This window comes from Danio aesculapii, chromosome 3 (genome assembly GCF_903798145.1).
Source record: "Danio aesculapii chromosome 3, fDanAes4.1, whole genome shotgun sequence".
NCBI classification, from domain to species: Eukaryota; Metazoa; Chordata; class Actinopteri; order Cypriniformes; family Danionidae; genus Danio; species Danio aesculapii.
The window spans coordinates 37,713,449-37,736,839 of NC_079437.1; the positions used below are offsets into that span (position 1 = coordinate 37,713,449).

General features: G+C 35.8%; 1 protein-coding gene across 1 annotated transcript; it reads right to left on the reverse strand.

The window, feature by feature from the left end:
* Positions 1-2,441: 2,441 nt before the first annotated feature.
* Positions 2,442-20,198, reverse strand: mafk (v-maf avian musculoaponeurotic fibrosarcoma oncogene homolog K). Its single transcript, XM_056451682.1, has 3 exons — positions 20,029-20,198; positions 6,113-6,190; positions 2,442-3,287 (listed from the first exon to the last, which is right to left on the reverse strand). Exons 2-3 carry the CDS (start codon positions 6,155-6,157, stop codon positions 2,859-2,861), a joined length of 474 nt encoding a protein of 157 aa, XP_056307657.1. The 5' UTR covers positions 6,158-6,190; positions 20,029-20,198; the 3' UTR covers positions 2,442-2,858.
* Positions 20,199-23,391: the final 3,193 nt, after the last annotated feature.

Genomic DNA, 23,391 nt, shown 5'->3' on the forward strand with positions numbered 1-23,391 from the left:
GGATAAGGATTTGCCCTTGATGTCGATATCATTTTCAACTTTGGACTTTGTTGGTCGCGCCTGATTTTTGGCCAGGATCGGAATCACTGGTCTTTCACAATGACTGATATCAGTTTATATTGATGTATTATGAGATTTCGCCAACGCATTTGATGACATAAGATGACGTGATGTTTTATTCACATATCTATCTATCTATATATGCATAACATATCATTTTTAAATAAAATTAACTGACCGCTTGAAAATTCTCAGTTTAGAATTTAGAGTTATGTTTTGGTTTGTATTCACAATGCCAGTTTAAACTTCAGAATACGCAAGTAAAGAAATCAATGTAAATCTTTAAATAAAAAAGTAAATTACAATGTTTCTTTTTTTGAAATTGAACAAAATGTTATGACATTTACATAGAAAAACAAATATTAACATTTCATTCAAACCCATGCCTAATAAATCCAGTTAAATGTTCAACTAAAATGTTGAATTTTCAAGCGGTCACTTAATCTATGAATATATTCATAAGTTACTGGTCAGTAGTATATATATATATATATATATATATATATATATATATATATATATATATATATATATATATATATATATATATATATATATATATATATATATATATATATATATATATATATAAATAATTAGTTTTTAATATTATTTTGGCTTATGAATCTCAGTTTATTTAACCAAAAATACAATGAAAACAGTAATATCATGGAATTACAGTGGCTGAGACTGCTTAACGTGCTGCAGTTTAAGAAAACACATGAAAACGCCTGCATGTTCTCACAACAATTGCAAAAACAATAAAACACAACAGAAATGTTTCAAGGGGACCCTAAAACGTGATGGACGGTGCTGTGCCGTGATTTTGCCCAGTGAAGTTGTAGGTGATCTTTGAAAGGAGAGTTTGCCTTTTGTATTTTACTAGCCTAAATATCCATAACCTAAATAGCTGGGTCTTTTAGGGTGCCTTTGAAACATTTCCATTGTGTTCCGTGCTATTTGAAAGTTTTACGAGAAAACGCGTTTTATTTATTTGTCTGTGTTGTGAGAAAATGCAGCGCATTTTATTCATTTCTTTGCATTGTGAAAAAATGCAGCGTGTTTTTAAAAAATATGTTTGCATTGTGACAATTTGCAGCACATGTACTGTCAAACTGATGAAGATCTTTTCTCAATTTGCAGGCGTTTTTTGTAATCGCATGTGTTTTCTTAGGGTGCTTTCACACCTTGTTTACCACGTTAGCGTGGTTCGTTTGTCATATGTAAAACCAGCAATTGTGCCCGGATTCGCACCAAATCGATTGGTCTGAGATCACCTGAACGAAGTGATCTTGGCTCGATTGAAACAAACTCTGCAGCGGATCGCTTGCAGTGAGAAAGCAAAACAACTCAACGAACTAACGAGCCTGGCTTTACCACAGTATATTATGGATATGTAATAGGCATATATGGCTATATGAAGAGAGAACGATGATTAGGGCGGGATGTCCTCATTCCTACTGGTAAATGTGCATTTCATGTCAAATACGAATGTGAAAGCATGCTGAACTAACGAGAGCCGTTTATCCGTTAGGAAAATTGACTGAAGTCTTGGTTTATCTGTTATCTCTCTGTATAATGCAAAGCCTATAATGCATAATTCTAACCAAGTGTGTGAGAAAGTCTTTCCTCTGATTTATATTTGGTGACGATGCCTGTGGGCATCAACATTCAAAATTAAAGCACAGCTTTTTGCTTATAATGTCTTGCTCATCGTCAGACAGCTGAGTGCGACTCTAAAAAATAAACCGTGGAACTATGACCAATATGAGGAGAGTTTACTCACACGTAACTTGTTTTATCTATTTTGGTCCGTTTAGAAACTTTGCTGCATCAAAGTAAACCGCATCAAGAACAAAGAGCAAAATTGTAACTGTTTTAAACCTTAAATTGCAGCATGTTAAGCTCTCAGCCACTGTATGCAATAGTTTAAAATGTTTCCTCTTTGAATGTGTTAAATTCAAAACAATCTCACGGCAATTCGTAACTTTTTGATTTAGTGGCTAATTCGTATGATATAATTCGTACAATTTAGTACGATTTGCTCATCCCCCAATGACAGTTGGGTTTAGGGGTGGGGTTAGGTGCCACGCCTCCTTTTTAAAATCGTACAATTTTCGTACGACTGAACTCGTATGAATTTGTACGAATTAGACACTAAACTGACAAAACGTAAAATATTTACGTTTTCTCGTGAGATCAGGCTGGTGAAGTTATAATTTATTTAAATGACGGCAAAACTAAATTTGCTGCTAATATATATATATATATATATATATATATATATATATATATATATATATATATATATATATATATATATATATATATAGTTATTGTATAAAATATATTGTATATAAGTATTATATCTTACTGACCTCAACCATCTGAGTGCTATACTATATATTTTTGTAATATATAGGAATAAATATTACATAAAATATATAAAAATATTTCCAATGCATATGTAATATGTCACAGAGCTGTCTGACCAGTGCTGCCATGTCATAAATCAAGTATCTCCTTCAACAAGTGCTCATCTCTGCTAACTCTCAGCCTGTGGAAATAGCGGTCGTCGTGCCCTGCCGGTGCCGGACATTCTAGCACAGTGCACAGACAATATAAATGTATTTTGTGTATGTGTAAAGAAAAAGAGAAAACATGAAAGGAAATGAATGCAGCTTGTTGTAGTCACGCAGATGAAGGCCTCAGCCGTCCCGTCAGTCTGAACACCAAGCATCTCAGATTCAGTCTGGATTCAGAGCCAGATTGGACCAGGTTGGCACTGTCAGCCAGCACTACGATTGTGCCGAAAAGGGGGCGGAGCTCGGGCTGTGATTGGCAGACTTGACAATCGTGATGACGCTGGTAGCAGCGACTTTACCGGGCGGCCCACGGGTGACAGTCCGGGCGAAGCACTGCAGGGCCTCGTATTTAGCTCGAAGCGCGTCCAGCTCCAGACGCATGCTGGCGTTTTCTCGAGCCAGCTTGTCCACTTCTTGTTGCAGCTCCGTCTTTTGGCGCTCAAGCTCCTCCTTCTGCGTGACACGCTTGATGCGGCAGCTGGCAGCGTATCCGCGGTTCTTGAGCGTGCGCCGCCGCTGCTTCAGCCGCACCACATCTTCCTTGGTCAAGCCGCGCAAGTGCTGGTTGAGCTCTCGCACCGACATGGCCACCAGCTCATCGTCACTAAGCGCCGGAGCATTCTCACCTGCCTCCTTCTTTACCTGAAACAGAACAGAAACAGACATTAGAGAATGTGCTTGATTAAAAGTTTTCATAATGCAAGTCAAATGTAAAAAAAAAAAAATTGGAATTTGTAAATTCACAGTTTGGACAGTTGTACAGCAATCAAAAAGTACAATGCTTATATTGCTAGCATTCATTGTTATGGTTTAGGTGAACAAACTTATCATGTGAAAGTTAATCCACTGAGAAAAATCTAATCAAAACTTTAAAATCTGAGCATTCCATGTTTGTTTTTGTTTTTATTAATTCCCAGGTTCTGCTGGTTGCATTTCCCGAATTTTTATAGCCAATCTTAAGTCAACTGTAATAATTTTTTTGAGTTCAATTTGGAATTGAGGAATCAGAGTGAGCGCTGTAGTGGTGGTCTGTGGGTCTATTGACGTCCGTTTGATGGCTTCAGTCACAAAATTCTTAACCACGCCCCTCTTACCTTTAGTTTGCTATAAGGGAATAATGCGTAAAAAAACTCTGGCCCTTATTCAATATTCTGTTTCAGTTGGTACATCAACATACTGAAACAAAAATCTCGGCAACTTCTGGTTCATACAACATTAGTTTTTGGTTCATTGTTTTCAGAATGGAAAACAATTTGCATATGCATAGTTTAATAATATCAGTTCAAACCGTGAAACCACTCAAACACGGTTTCCCTCTTTTTTTTTATTTAAACAACTAAATGACCACATGAGAATCAGTACATAACACAGACTGTGATGTTACATGTGGGATAATTAATATGCACCACAGCAGCCTTTGATTAAACAATATTTCCTAGTGAGATAACAACAATAACATTGGTTTTCTTATGTTCTAACTTTATGTGGGAAACCTCAAGGTTTTTTTCTCAAGGTTTTTTTTCTCTCAAGGTTTTTTTTCTTCACTTCCGCCTTTGGTGAAGTTTTTTTTCCCTCTCCGCTGTCGCCACTGGCTTGCGTGTTTCGGGATCTGTGGAGCTGCGCATCGTTGGATTTGCTCTTCAGTATTTGGACTCTCAGTAGTGATTATTAAACCACACTGAACTGAACTAAACTGCACTGAACTCAACACTACAAACTGAACTACACTGTTCCTATTTACTGTGACCTTCTATGTGAAGCTGCTTTGACACAATCTGCATTGTATAAGCGCTATACAAATAAAGGTGAATTGAATTGAATTGAATTGAATGTGGGACCCATATTTTGAAAATGGGACAGGTATCAGCTCTGGGGTAAGTTAATGCAAGAGGCTCAAAAGTGGAAAAACAGATTATTAACAGATCATAAGTTTATTCGATTTTTTTTTTATGTTAAAAATCTTTCCAAATAAGTTCAAAGTTTTTCATTGTAGGAGAAAAATCAGTTCATTAACAGTTTCCGTATTTAGTTATTAGTGTTTTTTGTTTATTTATGGTTGTGAACTGCATTTTGGGACCTTGATCTCTGCTCTGTCGACTTTTGATGTTGAAAATTGACAAAGTGACTCATTGACATTTTAGTAATATTGTATAAGAAATAATATAGAGAGAAATAAGCATGTCAAATAAGAGAACATGTACAGTTTAAGGTTTTTGTATTTAAAAAAACCAACCTAGACAATACATTACTTTAAACTATTAAAAATGTTAATAAAAGTATTTTTTTTAAAGGTTAAAAGTTGTTGAAAGGAAGATTGAAGTCTCATCATGCAATTTAAAAGCATAAATAAAAGGGAGAAATAAAAATAATAACATGAATCGCAAAATACGGAAAACTGATAATTTACAGATTTTGTTTACTGTAGGGTTTTAAATAGACATGTAAAAACTTTTCTGGAGATTTTGCACTTACCTAAGCCACATACTTTCTATGAAGATTTCAGAGAACAATTTAAGCATGTATCACTAAGGCACCTTTTTTTATAATAAAACTGTTTTAATTCATAAAAAAATTATATGATCAAACATGATTTTAATTTTCAGATAAATACTTTTATTTAAAAATTTGTTCATCAAGAAAATCGTAAAATTTACCCTATCAAAATTTACCGTAACAAAATGACCTGATCACAATTTCAACAAAAAAGCTATTAAATATACAAAGGCTTTCAGAAATGTTACTTGATCCTCAGATCAGCAAATATGAATGATTTCTGAGGGATTGCGTACCACGGAAAACTGGAGTAATGCTGAAAATGTAGCTGTACCATCACGAGAATAAACGCCTTCTTAAATTCATGATCAGATAGAAAACAGCTTAAATTGCAGTAGTATCTATTTCATAAGGGTTCCTGAAGATTTTAATAAAGTAAATTTAAAATTTATTAAATATTAACATGGTATCAAATGGTAATATGTTCTGCAAGTACTTTTTGAAAAATAAGTTGTATCATCAACACTAAATATTAAGATCAACTTTATACTGGACTCCTTTTATCTTCCAAAAATGAATAATAATCATAACAACAATGACTTTGAATAACATTCTATCTTGTTTTAAAAAGTAAATGCTTATTAAGACACACTTGTAAAGCAATCTGCATGGGATAAGAAATCTTGTCTTATGTGAAATTGATTTAAATATATTAAAAGAGGAAAAATGGCGTAATCTCATTTAATTTTAATACATTTTTTAAAAAAAATATATAATAACCATTTACTATTTTACATCTTAAGTAAATGTATGTTGATTTCAAGATATTTGTAGATATTTGTAACAATATGTTATTCTTTACATGTGGAACATTTAATCGTTTTATAAATTTAGGTCTTTGTGCTTAGAATTTAGACCCTTTAAGACCTTACATTATAAAAAATCTAATCTTACCAACACATAAGTGTTCTTACCTTTAAAGCTTTGCCTGCTTTAAAATGAGTCGTCATGCCCTGCATACAAGCAGCTAGTCAGAACTCCTCAAAATCTGTCTAAAAGAAAGAGAAATAAATATAAAATGTATAAATGTAACAAATATATGTGCAATAAAAAAATAACAACATCAAGAGACACTTTTTGTGTGAATGCACTTGTCAGAACATTCCAATAAAACTGCTGAGTTGATTGAAGTGTCCTATGGTGAGCAGCAGAGGTCAGTATAGTACTGCACAATCTCAGCCAGACAAGGGTTGCCCTGTTTACTTGCTGATCTCGCGTTCTCACGATGCGGCTCACTAGACCGTTACAGGAGGGCAATAATAGAAGCAGGTCAGCGCTCGGCGTGAGGCTTTGTCTGATCTTTCTGCTTAGCGGTTCATGCGAGGCTATTTTGGCCACTGTGCTATTTTTAAAAGAGTCCACTGTGTGCGTTTGAGCTCGAGACACGCGCTGCACGGGCTCCATTTCAGGAGCGTCTGAGCGCGTGAACTGAACTCTGCTCATGACTGCAGCCATGGAGACGCGCTTCAAAGGGTGTGGGAGTGAGTGAGTGTCACGTGACCAGAAAATGGTAAACAAGCTTCATTCATAAGCATAAGGGAGAAAAAAAGAAAAGGGAAAAAAACTGGAAAACAACCCTAAAATAGACATTTAGAAGCAGATAATTAGTATCTATCTATCTATCAAATTTCCATTTAGTCAAACCTAACAAATGTAAACATAATGCAGTTTTTTTAACAGTTTATATTATTAAGAGAAAACTAAATCCAAGACAACATAGTCATATGTAAAAGTGTAGGTTGCTGAAGCATAACTTAACATAAGGCTTATCACACCAGAGTTCAATTTCTCTAGCCACACCCAGGCCTGATTATAGTGAAGCAGACCAAAGTGAAGTAGACCAAAAGATCCTCAAAAGCTAGCCATCATGCCGAGACTCAAAGAAATTCAAAAACGACTGAGAAAGAAAATAATTGAAATCTACTAGTCTGGAAAAAGGTTATACACTTTTCTAAAGCTGTGGGTCTGCAGCGGACCACAGTGAAAGCCATTATCTACAAAAACAAAAAATGGGGGGGAAAAAACATGGAACAGTGGTGGCCAGCTGACCAAAATAACCCCCAGAGCACAGTGACAACTCATCCAACAGCAGTTAAGGTGAGTGTTCATGACTCCACCATAAGAAAGAGACTGGGCAAAATTGGTTTGCATGGCAGAGTTCCAATACAAAAACCACTGCTGAGCAAAAAGATCATAAAGGCTCGTCTCAGCTTTGCCAGAAAACATCTTGATTACGCACAAGACTTTTGGGAAAATACTCTGTGGACTGATGAGACAATAGTTTTTGGAAATGCGTCCCATTGTGTGTGTGGTGTAAAAGTGCCAGCATTTCAGAAAAACAACATCATATCAACAGTAAAATGTGGTGGTAGTCTGGGGGTCTGGGGCTGTTTTGCTGCTTCAGAATCTGGAGGACTTGCTGTGATAAATGTAACCATGAATTCTGCTGTGAACCAAAATATCCAGAAGAAAAATATCTGGCCATCTGTTAGTGACCTCAAGTTGAAGCGAACTTGGGTTCTGCAGCAGGACAATGATCCAAAGCACACCAGTAAGTCCATTTCTATGGCTGAAGAAAAACTTTTTTGGTTTTGTTTGGTTGTTTTGTTTGACTTTGGAGAGGCCTAGTCAAAGTCCTGACCTGAATCCAATTGAGATGCTGTGGCATGACCTTAAAAAGGCAGTTCATGCTCAAACCGTCCTTTGTGGCTAAATTGCAACAATTCTGCAAAGATAAGTGGGCTAAAACTCCCCACAGCATTGCAACACACTCAATGCAAGTTACTGAAAATGCTTGATTGCAGTTGTTGCTGCAAAGTGTGGCCCAGTCAGTGTGGCAAACATTATTTCAAACAGGGTAATGGGATTTTGTAACCTTAATTTCCTTAATTTCAATAAACCTTCATTTCAAAACTGCATGTCGTGTTTGCTCATGTTATTATTTTCGGTTTGATAATCTAAAACATTGAAGTGTGACAGAAGTGCAACAAAATAAGAAATCAGTAAGGGGGCAAACACTTTTTCACACCACTGTGTATATATATTTATTTATATAGACTAGATCCAAATATAGATCAACATTCAAACAGAAAGTACAATAGACAGATTGATGGGTATGTCTCCGTCTATCCATCTGATGATCTAAGAAAATAATTCTGACTCATCATGAGATACATACATACATACATACATACATACATAGAGAAGTTGAACAGACCACACACGGACCTCTTTGAATGCAATGCTGAGCTCTAATTAAGTCAAGTCCATCCTTCGCCATTCAGTAAATGGAACATTCCAGAAGGCCGTCAGTCACATGGGAATAGTTTCCCTTATACAGTCACTGTTATATTTGTGCTTTTGTTCTTTATCAGGTTTAGAACTGTAGCTGAAAGACTGGATCCTGTTTCACTAGGCTTTCCTGGCTTGTTTCATGTCCTTATTTAACTGTGCCTGTTATATTTAGCTCAGCATGCTGACACTAAACTCCAGTTGCCAGTGACACAATTTTTGAGTAGAACTATTAGAAGGGACTCATTAAGAAGTAAAATTCTTGTGCAATCCTCAAAGTTAACGATTTACCTGCACCTGATACTGTTTCTATGGTATGTAACTCTATTAATCTAGGATGACGCATAAATATTTTTGGTGCACAGATTTACGCAGAATTCCAGTGGTCCAGTCATCTGCCCCTTTTAACCCTCTACATACCTCAATCATTTCTTAACTGATTATTTTGTCTTGAGGAGAATTCTTCAGTAAGGGTTACATTAAGTATTTCTGAGCAGTGAGCAGATTCACTGCCTGTGGCATGTTTGGTTCATTCTGAGTCATTCTTTTGATTTGGCCCAAGTAAACCACACCAGATCAGCATCACTTATGGGTTTAAATGTTTCAGTTATGACGGGACAAAAAGAGTATAGATTGGGTATGAACTGCGCATTTGAAACCAAATACCACCATGAAAAATAAATAACTCAATGGTTGATTCATTCCATCTGGCCATTGATGTGAGGGCTACATTAAGGGCCCCTCAACTAATTCAGCTACAATCCAATAAGAAATCTATACAGCATTCCTTCATGTTTAAAATGACAGCTTAAGCAATTGCAAAAACGATTAATTGACTATGAAAACATATAAAACTTTACAATAAACAATGCAAGACCAACTCTGACCAGCTTTCCTAGACAGACATCACGTTGGCTTACCATAGTTGATTTTAAAATGGCTGTGACGGGGAGGCCCTGTCTTTCTTTCTAACAAGAAGACCATGGAATCACTTTTTTTTTTTTTAAACGCTTCCCTTTCTATTCATGGGGCCTCCAGTCTTTCACGTCTTTCACACACATACACACACTTCCTTGAAATTCCTTCAGCACATGGTCCCCCTTTTTCCATTTGCTCTGAGAACTAGGGTGAACTGACAGGGGGCCCCTCTTTCCTGCTCAGCCCTCACAGAGAGGAAAAGCCCTAATGTCCCAAGGCCAGAGCCGGGTTTTCATAGTTTCCTGGACATAAATTATAGGACCGAACAACGCCTTTGATGCGGAACATTTGATATTCCTTGAGAACACTAGACTTCTTATCATGAATTCTGAAGCCAGGAAGAAACAATGAATCCATGTTACAGCATGAAGAAAGCCACAAAGAGTATGTGAAGTGTGGATAACAAACACATTCCACACACGTTGGCATTGTGAAAAGCGAAGAGGCCCCACTTTCCTTTCAGAACTGCATACTTAATACTCTGCATAATGATCTTACTACATGACTACAATCATCTAAATATAACCAGATTCCCTCCATGTTATATTTAGTCACTTGCTACTGTATACTCGCAGCAACAACTCTGTAAAATTAAATAGAAATGACATCAATGCATGGAATTAGTTTACAAAGCTGTGTACTAAACTATGTGCAGGCAACTCAGCAATATTCATCAAACCTCTGTTTTCAGAGACCTTTTTTAGGGGTCTTTATCAGTCTGGTTGTTTTTAGCCAATTGCGTTCATCAAGTATTAGTGGCTTGCACTAACTGTGTGAATTAATTCATAGTGTTATAAAATCAAACAAGTATATAGAAGCCAGTTAAAATGCATATTTGATTTCTAGTGATATATTATTCAGAGTTCTGTTAAAATTCTTGATTCTGATTGGCTGGAGGGTATGCAATAAACTCCTTTAATGCACAAGTCAATCACTTTAAGTACCCAACAAGTGGCATCCAAATTGGCTTGAAAGATGGCACATATAGAAACAAATGAAGACCAAGATGCAATATATTAATATTTGTTTTACTTTTTATATCTAAAACTATGTCAGCCAAGCCTGTTTAAGTTGGTTCTGACTTAATTGAGTTTCTCTAAATACTTTTTTATAGAAACTTTGCTTAATTTCTGCAAGCGTAGCATTTTGGTTGTGCAGCTTAAAAACTGCTTGTTTATGCATTGTTGTGGTAAAGCTACAATTACCTCATCAGAGGAATGTAAGGGACAGAACTGGAAGCCCCAGCATCCACATCCTATGGTGAGTCAAACTAGGAGTCAACACTTACAATACTGTGTACAATCCTGCCAAGCTTTCTGACAGAGACCAATTTCTGCTCTTTTCATTTCACATCAAGTTCCACCTTATGCTTAATTCTGCTTGGCTTATCATGCCTGGTATACCTGATTTACATTGCTGTACATACTGTAATATGTTAGCACAAACAGAAGTGAAACTATTCAGTAATCACAAGGTGAAGCTGTTCAGACATGTCACAGGAATCATGTGGATGTTGGTCATGGCTTTTTCTGTTGAACTTCAAAGGTCAGCCTCCATCTCACACTAGCCTTAACTCATGATTTGGCGACTCTCGATTACAATGGAAGTTAAGGTCCCACGCCAAATATTGCAATCATTTTCCATGAATTGTAAACCATGATGTAAACTACAATGGGCCTCTGCGTCACATAACTTGCGCTTCAAGTAATTACTTACATGACATCTGATCTCAATAAACCAAACGAGGCAGATTATTACTGACTAAACCTCTGGCCCGCAGGGCTAATGTCTGCTAAAGTATTGCGTGCTTTGGCTGTTAGAGGGATGACGTCCTTTCTAGGCTCCCTGAGCAATATGGCTGGGTAACCGCATATCTGAGTCTTGAGATTGTGAACTTTCTCAGAAACAACACAAAGGACCTCCCCTCTTCTGGAATTTGACGCCAGTGTTGCCATGTTAACACATGTGAGAATGTGAGATTCTCTTGTTTTGAACACTTATGAAAGGTAGAGAATTGAGACAAGGCTTTAGGCTAAACCAAACACCACTTCAAAGCCATGTGTGCTTGTGTTCCCATGATAAATGGAGGCCTGGCTTGTCCTTGCTGTTTGTTTTTCCCTCTTTTGCTCAGCTAGTCAAGCAGCGCACGGCCAGCTGCTACGTTCCTGCGCGAGGGAGCCAGATGAAGGATTTGCTCAGACTCTGTTTTTCACAGGGAGGTGGAGAGCTCAGTCTCCTTTGGTCCTGGCCCGCTCTTTTCCACAGCGCAGCGGCGCATTCGCAGGAATATTATGTAAAGGAAATGGAGAGCATAGCAGAGCCGTGAGTCATGCTGTTTACTGGTAAGAGTGAGGACGATCGGCAGGGAATCACACCCTCCCAAACTGACGTTTCCTGGAAAATCCTGTTGTTTCGCAGGGGCGGAAGGAAAAGTACGTGGAACCTTGGGAACGGTTGGCGGAGCCGGCGGAACTTTCTGCGGATTGGGAGGAGAGGTAGCAAGAGCAAAGCTCGTTTTCAACTGGGGACGCAGGGATTCGAAGGAATGTTAAGTATGTGCTAACCAAAGACAAACCCACCCAGTATGTACGACAAGGAAGCCAGTGCAACATGCTTAATAAGTAAAGAACAACAAGTACAGTTCCTCACAGAAAAGTCATGACTTGACCAACTTTGTTACAACCAACAGATCTCACCCAAACCCCTATCTGACGTAACATCAGTTCTCCACCCTCATGTGATTAAACGAGGCTTAACTAATGGTCTTCAGCAATCAGGTCAGGCATGGGGATTGTGCAACGCAGCATCAACACATCATAGACATATAAACATCCAGTTACCCAAGCTCTTGAGAAATAAGTACCAGACAGCTCTTCCACAGGCCTGACCACAATGTGGTGAGGTCAATCCTGTCCAATCCAGAAACTAGTAAAGGGCAGCAAGAAAAGGGCAGGGTGCAGCTTTGTGGTCCAGACACCCCGTAGGCCAATAAAGTCTGATTCACTACATGGATCAATAATGTGATTCTACTGTTTTTTCAGCAATGCACTAAAAATGTGGATGCACAGCTTTGTGAAACCATTGTTTACTGTATCTGCTTCTATAATCTATAGAAAAATACACATTGATTTAATAATTAAAATAATTAAGAAAAAAAAACCTTTTTTGAGAAACGTGCTTCATGTTACACTCTGGGGGGGGGGGGGTTGGGGGGAACAAAATGTGGGGTGGCAAAGGGCAATAAACTGTTATTGCTATTCCTTAGAGAAAATAAAATAATTTCTAAAGACTTATAATATCATTAAAATATTAAACGCAATGTGTAATATTTCATATATAAAATGAACTATTGAGAATATTTATTTTCTGTAACATAAAAGTCAAACAGACACATGCAGGGGAAATCAAAACAGGAAGCGATATCACTGAGAAGACTCCCCATGACTCAATGTGACAAGGACAACAAGCCCCTTAAAATGTCAAATAATTGGACTTTTTAGTGACGTGAAACTCAATGCCAATTGGTATAAACAACCCAATTCATATACTGTTATTAATAATCATAATACTGTTAGTGAATATCCGTCAAACCCACCCTTCAGGGCTCAAAAGCAAAAGAAAAAAAAGATGTCTACACTATTGTGTCCTAGGTGCAACGGACTACCACTACAAATTAATTATATTTAAACTTACAGATTAAATATATTTTTAAAAAGACTTTTTTTTCTAAAAGAGACAATTGGCCCACACATTTTTGGAAAGAGCCAAACACATCATTTCAAATGACCTTGCATTTCTTGTAGAGACTCATTAAAATCAATTAGATTAAGTTTGATTCACAATGACTGGGGATAATGTTCATGCTCAGTCAAGACATGGTGCACAAAGTGAAAGCGACATACAAACTTGACATGAGAATTGGTTTTGGAGTTCCCCCGAGTTTCATTTTAAGTCATTATCTCACCAACTACCGTTGTCTCATTCACTTTCAAACCCACTGTCCTAACCACAAAGAGTACTGTAAGAGTTTTGGTTCTCCAAATGCTACCAAATGCCAGAGATTTCAGACTACGCTATCTTTAGATACTCTATACAACGATCGTGAACCATAATGCAACCCAAAATGGGCATCATGTGATTATAAAATGCTAATGGTCAACTGTTTACTCTGAGCATCACCTAGTGACCAAACTCGAGTTCCTATGACCCCACGTGTGTGTCTTATGACAGTGCAGTGTGTGCACTGCACCTCCCCTGTGTTTCTAAATGCAGCGTGCAGACAACGTACAACATGTGGGAGGCCATGGCCACAGATACCTCAGCAACTCTGAGTCAGACTAGATCTCAGACGAGGTCACACAATCCTACGTACAGTATGAAGAGACTACACAAAGTTGCCCTCCTCCATGACTTTCCACACTTAACATGCTGGGTCAAAGTCAAGAGAAAAACCAAGATTTACTTTACTGTCTGTGCCGTCTCCTACCTTTAGTCGGGCAAGAAAAAGTGGAAAAGTGGCAAATTTGTACAAATTCATTTGATTTACTTTGTATCAAAGTGTACAATTGTCAAAATGAGGCTTGTCCCCAAACCCCAACCCTATTAACCATTGGGGAATGAGTAAATCATACAAAAATATACAAATGAGATTGTACAAATAAATACAAATTAGCCACTAATTTAAAAGGTTATTAATTGCCATGAGGTTGTGTTGGATATTTAGATCACATTTAAATTTAAACAAACTCTGGTCTCGATAATTTAAAATTAAACAGATCATAGATGGCTAAATGAACATAAAATAGGGCATGGAGTCAAAGATGTGACCATAATATGCACAGAATGCTCAAGCATAGCATGTCTGTTTTTATCCCCTTCATAGTGACCATGTTGCTCATTACAGTTCAGTGCAAGTGTTGGAAATGTTGTCTCCTTCCAGAAGATCTTTGAGGAGGAATACCAGCTGCTGTTTTGACTCCATTACACATTTGATAAGCTTTTTATGAGTTTTTACCTGATACAAATAACATATGCATTTATTTTATATATAATTAGTTTGTAACAAGCAAGCGACATTGTGAACAAGAAGGTCGCTGGTTCAAGCCCAGGCTGGTTCAATTGTCATTTTTGTGAGGAGCTTGCATGTTCTCCCCATGTTCGCGTGGGTTTCCTCCGGGTGCTCTAGTTCATCCCACAGTCCAAAGACATGCAGTATAGGTGAATTTAAAAGCGAAATTGTTCGTAGAGTATGTGTATGATTGTTAGAGAGTATGGCTGTTTGCCAGTACTGGGTTGCAGTTGTCACTGCGTGAAACATAAGCTGGATAAGTTGGCAATAAACGGACTAAGCTGAAGGAAAATGAGTAATTAAATAATTGTAACAAACAAGTCCAACAAGTTCCAAAATGGGTGTCATAAAAGTCTTTTTGTTGTTGTTGTTGTTGTTGTTTTTGTTCTATCTTCAGGTATTAAAATTACAATGTAAGAGCCAAGTAAACCAGGACAAAATTTTTATTTGGTCTAAAAACAAGAGAACCAAACAACACTTAAAAAACATCATAATCTGACTTATTAATGTAATAATGCTGCAATAAGGATGTAAGATTAAAAGACCAAACTACCGATGCTGCGGAATTACTTATCTTACTATTGCAGAGTTACTCATCATAAGTACTCAATGTAAAATCATGATTCATGAAAATGACTAAGAAACATGTTTTTAGTCATTTGGTAACATCCATAAATCATGTTTTTGCAGTTGTATCCTTCAATACACAATAGAAAAACATGATATATGAAAATTACTAAAAATAAAAAATAAATAAAAATGTCTGCGCTGTCTAAAAATGTCATGTCTACACAGTGCATAAGCAGTGCAAATTAGACTGTCAAATTTGTGTATGAAAGGGAAAACCTTCCAAATACATATGCAATAACATCAGCGATGAAAATCTTGCTTATACGGTGTATATTTTGTGACATAAACTTCAAAACAATGCTTTGTGCCGGTCTGAACGCAAGCTGTATGCTTGAATATGATGGTATCAGCTGAGAATCATAGGGTGCACTTACACTATGCTATTCAAACAGTGCCCAGGCACGTTTCCGTGTTCGTTTGACAAGTGTGAGTGCTCTGAATTGGGCCCAGGCACGGTTAAGGTAGCCAGCCCTGACCCAGTTGGAAGAGATGTGTCAAAACGCGGTATGCTTGTAATGTGATGTCACTTTTAAGGGACTGTTTCATATGGATTTATTATTAATCATTACTTTTCAATGAACGCGAACTGTCATAGTTTATTAAAGACGCAAATCCTTCGCTGCAGGTCAGCTGCATCTTCAGAAAACCTCCTAATATGTGCAGCTCGAGGATTTTATGATCATTTATGAGCGTCAAATTTTGTTCAGCAAAATATTTGACTGCATGTCACTGCATCCCAAAGGACTAAAACAATATAACTTAAGCAATCTCCACCGTGCTGAGCGAGAGCTCTTTTCTTGCTGTTAAACTGAACACATCATCGATGACGTAAGCGTGCTCAAGTTCAGGAGGCAAAAAGCAGTGTGAGTGCAGGCCAGTCTGGGTAGAGGGGACAGTCGATTCGGCATGGTTCAAGGCGACTGTACATAGTGTGGGTTTGCCCTTAATGAGCTTATAAATGTGTAAAGGAGTAAAAACAGCTCTTGGAGTTCCTCCATCACACACATACACACACACAATATCTATTGCAAGTAGATAAGTGTTGTCTGTGTTGAACTGTAAAACCAGCGATTCCTTGAGCATTCTGCCACTTTAAAGGTCACGTCTTATGACATCATGTCATGTTTTTGCTTTGTTTAGACTTCTGTGGTTCTTGCTGCATTCACACATTTCAGCCAAAATGCGCCAGAGTTCGTTTGGAGGCTGATGGAAACCCTTAACACTTAACCTCAGATGACAGCATTCACACCTTAAATGAACAGCACCAAAAGAGCAATCATTCCACAACTTATTTTAAATCAGCCCAGACCAGGTAAGTATGAACACAACTTTAAAATCAATGTCTTTTAATATCACTTCAAACAAGGTAAAAGTGATCAGAGATGAACATGCCTCACCTTATAGAAAACTATAAATACGCTTCTTAAATCGATGGAAGATATGAAAACACAAATGTAATCTGAGCCCAGCAACTGTTTGAGTGTGTAATGACAGGAACTCAGAGCAGTTTCCCCTTAGCTCTGCTCTTAGGACTCTTCCTGGGCAATGACCACTGCTGATCTAGCAGCCTACACAACTGATCTCCTGCTGACTCTGGAAAAAACAAAGCCAAATTATCAGACTGGACCGCAGCGCCTCTCGCAAGTGGTTAGATGATGGCCTTTTTATATTCTCCAGGGTGTGAAATGAACACCAGCCTAACACACAGGCTTTTTTGCACATGGTGGATATTTTTGTTCATCTCTAGTCGCTGTGGCGGGCAATGTTTAGAAGCTCTCTGAATACATGTGAAAAAAAAAAGTGATGCACAGGTTCATATTCCGCTTTATCAACACACATAACTCACATATAGCACATTATAATCTTAGAAGTACAACTGCTAGAAGTATATGTAATTTTATGTGCATCATTATACAGCAAATCACAAGTATTTAATAATAATTATCCACTACATAATATAATATGGACAATTAGGCATTAGCATCAGTCATTCATTTTCTTTTCGGCTTAGTCCCTTTATTAATCTGGGGTCACCACAGCGGAATGAATCGACAACTTATCCAGCATATGTTTTACACAGTGGATGCCCTTCCAGCTGCAACCCATCACTGGGAAACATCCAAACATTCATTTACACACATTACCCAATTCACCTATTCACCTATTAACTCACTTTCATCAATGTAAAATTAAAACAAAGCTCTACAAAATTTACTTTAATTTAGTATCGTCTAATTCTAAATATTTTGTTGCTGTACAAAGCGCTACACACAGTTAATGCAATGCAGCACTGTTAGGGTTAAGGATGAATTGCATAAACAGTGTGAACGCAATGTAAACTGAGACCCTATCTTCACCAGAACAGTGTGAACACGTTTTCAGTCTATATAAATGGGTTTAACACAAAGGTTGTCATACTTGCTTTAATCAAAAAGCCGCTGTTAGCCAACATATTATCCAAGAGCCCCACAACAATGTTTTAAAACAATAAAAAATAAGCAATTTTCTATGAATGTGTAAGATTTCCAATTCATTAGCTGCTTTTGGTAATAACTAGTACCACCAAATGCATTAAATGGTCAGAATATACGCTTTAAAAAAAAGGGCGATAGTAATTACAACTGTACTTTAATATGATATGAGAAGACATACTAGTTTGTGATATGAAGCAGCGTTTCAAGCTAAAAATAACTAGACACTGAAACAATATTTTGTATTATATTGTATATTTGTTTATTATTATCATCATTTCATAATAACATATTAGAAATATACTTGCTTATTTTAATATATTAGTAATTTATTAATCTGAAGTTTGCTGTAAACCTTTTGAAAAAGCCTCTGATGTAGTAGTTTTTATTTCCTTCAATAAACTACTGTGGCTAATGATTGATTTCTCACAGCACGTCCTCTTTTGAAAGTTATCACACAAAGCTGACACTATTTACTTTGCTATTTACATTGCTATAACTGAAGTGAAGAACTAATATGGAGTTAATCCAGAGAGAGAGAATATGTATGACTTGGTCATCTTCAAAAAGAAAATCTGAAAATTCACAGACTTTCAGCATTCCTTGTAAACAGTAAATAGATAACGCAATAAATTCTAATGAATTTAAATATGCCTATCAAATATATTATAATACAGTTTTTTTAGAGATAAAATCATTTTTACAAAATCTGATGTGTAATGTTACATTAGATCCGTGCATCTAGTCTAATAAACCTGTTTCTGTTTGTCATTGATGTTACTCAAAAAACAAAAAGAGGGATTCACTCATTGATCCTGACTGAATAACCTGTTATATTTTCAATATTCATTAATTTATTAGTTTTCCTTTAGCTTAGTCCCTTTATTTATAAGGTGTCAACACAGCGGAATGAATCGCCAACTTATCCAGCACATGTTTTACACGGCTGATGCCCTTCCAGCCGCAATTCAGTACTGGGAAACATGCATACACATTCACGCAAAAAATTAAGCATTAAAAATTAAAAATTAAGCATTGTTGATTATTCAGTTTCTCTATTCTTTCTTGCTTAAATGCTTCTCACATTGTTTTATATTCTTTCCACTCTTAAATTCTTTCTTACAGTTAATTAACCACACCGACTGTCCTTACATGGTCAAGCTGCATACAAAACACAATTGAACAAATACTTGTTTCAGCATAAGACATGCATTCCTCTAATCACAATGAATGGATTCCCCTTTAATACGGTCTAATCACATTAAATTGGTTCAGGGCAACTATTTTATCATCCAGTGTGGAAATGAATCACATTATCCAGTTATGACTCATTTTTCCTGTGAGGGCGTCGCTCTAGTGCTAACCTGCCAGCATAGAGTGGACACAATCATTCTAAAACAATGTGCTTAAAAAGATTTCCAATCACCTACACATTCACAAACACTTTCATATTCCATTTCAGATGACCTTCATTGATAATATTCGACCACTGCCTTATTAATGCAACACAGAGACTGCCCATGCGTGTTTATGTTATGATACTAAACAACCTGCACAATCATAAATGGAAAGTAAGACTATTGGAGAAGATGCGATGCATTCTTTGCGCTTAAAAAGTAATATATCACCAGTGCGCGTTCACGCCGCGTGCACGGACATCTGACATAACGTCACCCTATTCTTGAACCCTCATGTTGATTAAAGAGCACGGGAAAACGGAATCTTTCCGCGCGGCTCGGATGACTTCAGATCTTTTATAGCAGTCGTTCGGTCTCTTTCCAAAACTACTCGCCGCACAAATATGCCCTTTGTCCCAGAATTCCAAATGCCCACCACGTGTTATTTCCTTATGTCGTAATAGTAATTCTTTTGAAACATACCCGCTGTTAAAAGCTAGAGAAAAAGTTGGAAGAGTATCGCCATATTGATTTAAATGTTACGAGGCTGCGTTGTTTACTTGCTTAACCATGCACTGCTTCGAATATACCTTAATTTAAAATGTAAATAAGTAGAACAAACTTCCAAAATACGCAACATTGAATAATACGCAACATATCAGTGAGGTTTGTAGCTTAAAGTGTTCGTTTACATGAAAAATAAAGTGTTTGTAGTGTAAATTCCAAGTTGCAACCGTTAACACGTGTCCAAACCAGACCGATGTATTTGTGTTTTATCATTTAATATTTCATTAGTACATAATGTTTCATGTTTAAACTTTATAACACAAATCGTTTCTCATTTAACTTTAATATTTTAGAGAAGGACTGATGCTACGCATCGACCAAATGTACGCGAATATTACGGATAGGCTGAATTCTTGACCGTCATCATGAGAACATCAGCAATTTCGAAAGGAATTTCAAAACATCTCGCAGAAAAGCTCGCACTTTACCTTGTGAACGCGGAATCTGTGTCGGGGATGCGCAGAAACTCTGAGAAAGTGTCCTGGAGTCAACAGGTCGAGCCTCGTCCCGCGTCCTGCAACCGAAGCGAAATGTTTCCCTGAACTAAATTAACTACAAAACAACAACAATGTATCAACATTCCACTCCGTGCTTCCGCAAGCACTGACGTCACCAATTCCTCGTGACCGCCCCCTCCATTCATGAAAATAACTTTATGCTGACGTCAGTCAGGCGGGAAACTAGGGGAGGCCAGAAATAGACGCAACCGAATACTTTTAGGTGGTGTGTTGTATTAATCGCAGAAAGTAAGTATATAATCTTCAGATTATGTATACAAACGCCAAAAATATATTTGATTTTTAGGAATGATTTTTGAAGTGATCTTTGACAAAAGGTACAGTTTTTGTGTGTTAGACTTCAGTGATAGATATGTGGTGTGATGTGACTGTTATCAGAGTTCATACGCCTCTACTTATTTTTTAGTGTTCCTTTGACGTCTATGTTTGAGATAAATATATCTGTGTCATACATTTGAGTAAGTGGAAGCAAAAGCGCCCTCTGTCTGTCACAGAGAGACTTTTACAGTAGGTGAAAATAAGCTTAGGAAGCAGCAAGCATATTAACAACCATTTTCCACACGGAAAGCAACTGCTGTGTCAGTCATTCAGGATGATTAGCTAATTTTGTGCATTAATAAAGGATTTTGGAAACTGATCCGTGCTGCGTGTTGGAAAAACATACAACATTTGTAAAAATCAAGATTTTCAATATTTCACTATCTTCTACTCACAGAAGCTGTATTATTTGATTAAAATTGTATTTATTAGGGCACCCACTTGAAATAAATACTAATGTAAGTACTTTAAACTGTATATTGTTTACCTCTATTTGGTGATGAATGCTAAAGCATACTATAGTATCAACAACCATGAACTGAAACCTGCAAAAAAAAAAAAAAAAAAAACAACAACTGTAATATACTTTGTATTTTACTACAGTAAACCAAAATGTTTGTGTGTGTGTATATATATATATATATTGAATTCAAAAATATTAGCCCACCATTAGATTTTTTTTTTTCTTTTCTTTTTCAAATATTTTCCAAATGATGTTTAACAGAGCAAGGAAGTTTTCACAGTTTGTCTTATAATATTTTTTCTTCTGAAGAAAGTCTTATTTGTTTTATTTCGGCAAAAAAAAGCAGTTTTTAATTTTTAAAAAAACATTTTAAGACAAATATAATATAATATAATATAATATAATATAATATAATATAATATAATATAATATAATATAATATAATATAAAATAATATAATATAATATGAATGAATAAATGAGAAATATAATATAATATAATATAATACAATACAATACAATACAATACAATACAATACAATACAATATAATATAATATGAATGAATAAATGAGTAATATAATATAATATAATATAATATAATATAATATAATATAATATAATATAATATAATATAATATAATATAATATAATATAATATAATATGAATGAATAAATGAGTAATATAATATAATACAATATAATATAATATAATATAATATAATATAATATAATATAATATAATATAATATAATATAATATAATATAATATAATATAATATAATACAATAAAATATAAAATAATATAATATAATATGAATGAATAAATGAGTAATATAATATAATATAATACAATATAATATAATATAATATAATATAATATAATATAATATAATATAATATAATATAATATAATATAATATAATATAATATAATATAATAATAAATACTGTAATTATTTAATACATGTATTTATTATTTAGCATTTTATTTCTCTTTAAATGTGGACTTTATCCAGGTGTAGTCCTGGAAAATTAGACATTGCACATTATATTATGGGGAAAATGAAAGGGATTGATAATTTTGTGGACTTATTTATTTCCTAGCAGGTTGAGTCCTTTAGCTTACTCATTTTCTCATTGTTTCTAGTGACTCAGCACAAATATATTCACTCTCTGGAGAAGCATATGGGTTTGATATCAGTGTTTGTGCTTCTGGCCTCTTGATTCGTTCAGACCCAGAATTCTGGGTGGCATTTAATTATCTGGTTTGTACCAACAAGTGTATCGAGGTTTACTGAATGACATCTGAAAACATGTTTTTGTTGTTGTTGTTTGCATGAAATGTTTGCTGAGAAAAAAGATTAGGAAAAAATGTTGCAATAATTTGTTACAGTTAAGTAAAATCTCTTAAAAAATTTCACAAAGTTGTTAAAAAGTGTTCTGTCTGTTTTAAATATTTATGGACAGGTGAAAAATATCTCTTTACCAAAAAATCCCCCACACCCTATTTTTGAACAATTCTCCTCCACCCCATCATCTGAACCTTTATAGGCAAGAACATACACACCTCTATAGACAAAAACAGACAAATGTAGCTCAAATAACATAAAAGAAGTGATGGACAGCCATTCTGCTTCCCGTGGGATTCCTGTGGGACCTGTGGGAAACCACCATGTGGACATTAGAAAAAAGGGAGAAACCTTTAAGTGGAAACACATCTCCGGATTCTTAAAGAGACAGTTAACCCAGAAGTGAAAATATGTTGTTCATTTTCTCAGCCTTTGGCAGTCCAAGATGTAGTTTTCTTTATTCATTATAGAACATTAAACAAGATTTTAGCTCAAATTGTGGTCCCTGGTGATTCATAAAATGCAAGTCAACATCTACTGGCACTTTAAGAGTCGAAAACTAAAACATATATTGAGCAAAATTAACCCATGTGGCGTTGGATGCTATATTGGGGTCTTATAGCACAACGATTGGTCAGTGTCATTCTTACTATTCTGTGCCACTTCAGGGTAGTAACTGTCCCTGAAAAAAATGTTACATTTTCCAAGAATTTAGATATTCAGTTGAAGGAGTACTATAGGAGTAAACTATAAGAAAAATATAGCGGTCCAGCTCAGGATATTACAGTTATTGCAGAATTTTTACATGTAACAGGCCAAATGTTCCCCATTACAGAACATTCTCGTAGCTTATAAAAGGTGCTTTAAATAAAGAGTTACTGTAATATTTACACTTTCTAAGAGCTAAAATGTCCCTCACTTTACCCTGCAATAGTATTTTTAAAAAGGCATTACTAAACAAGAATTATCTAGAAAATAAATTATGATTTACAGCACAGTAAATTTAATGTATTTAGTTTTCTATAAAGAGAGATTGTAGGAGTGGTAATTGTTTGTAATGGTGGCCATGTGTATTTTATATCATGTATTATTTTACTCTTAAAGTTCCAGTTGTCATTTACTTTCATTTTATTAATCACGAGG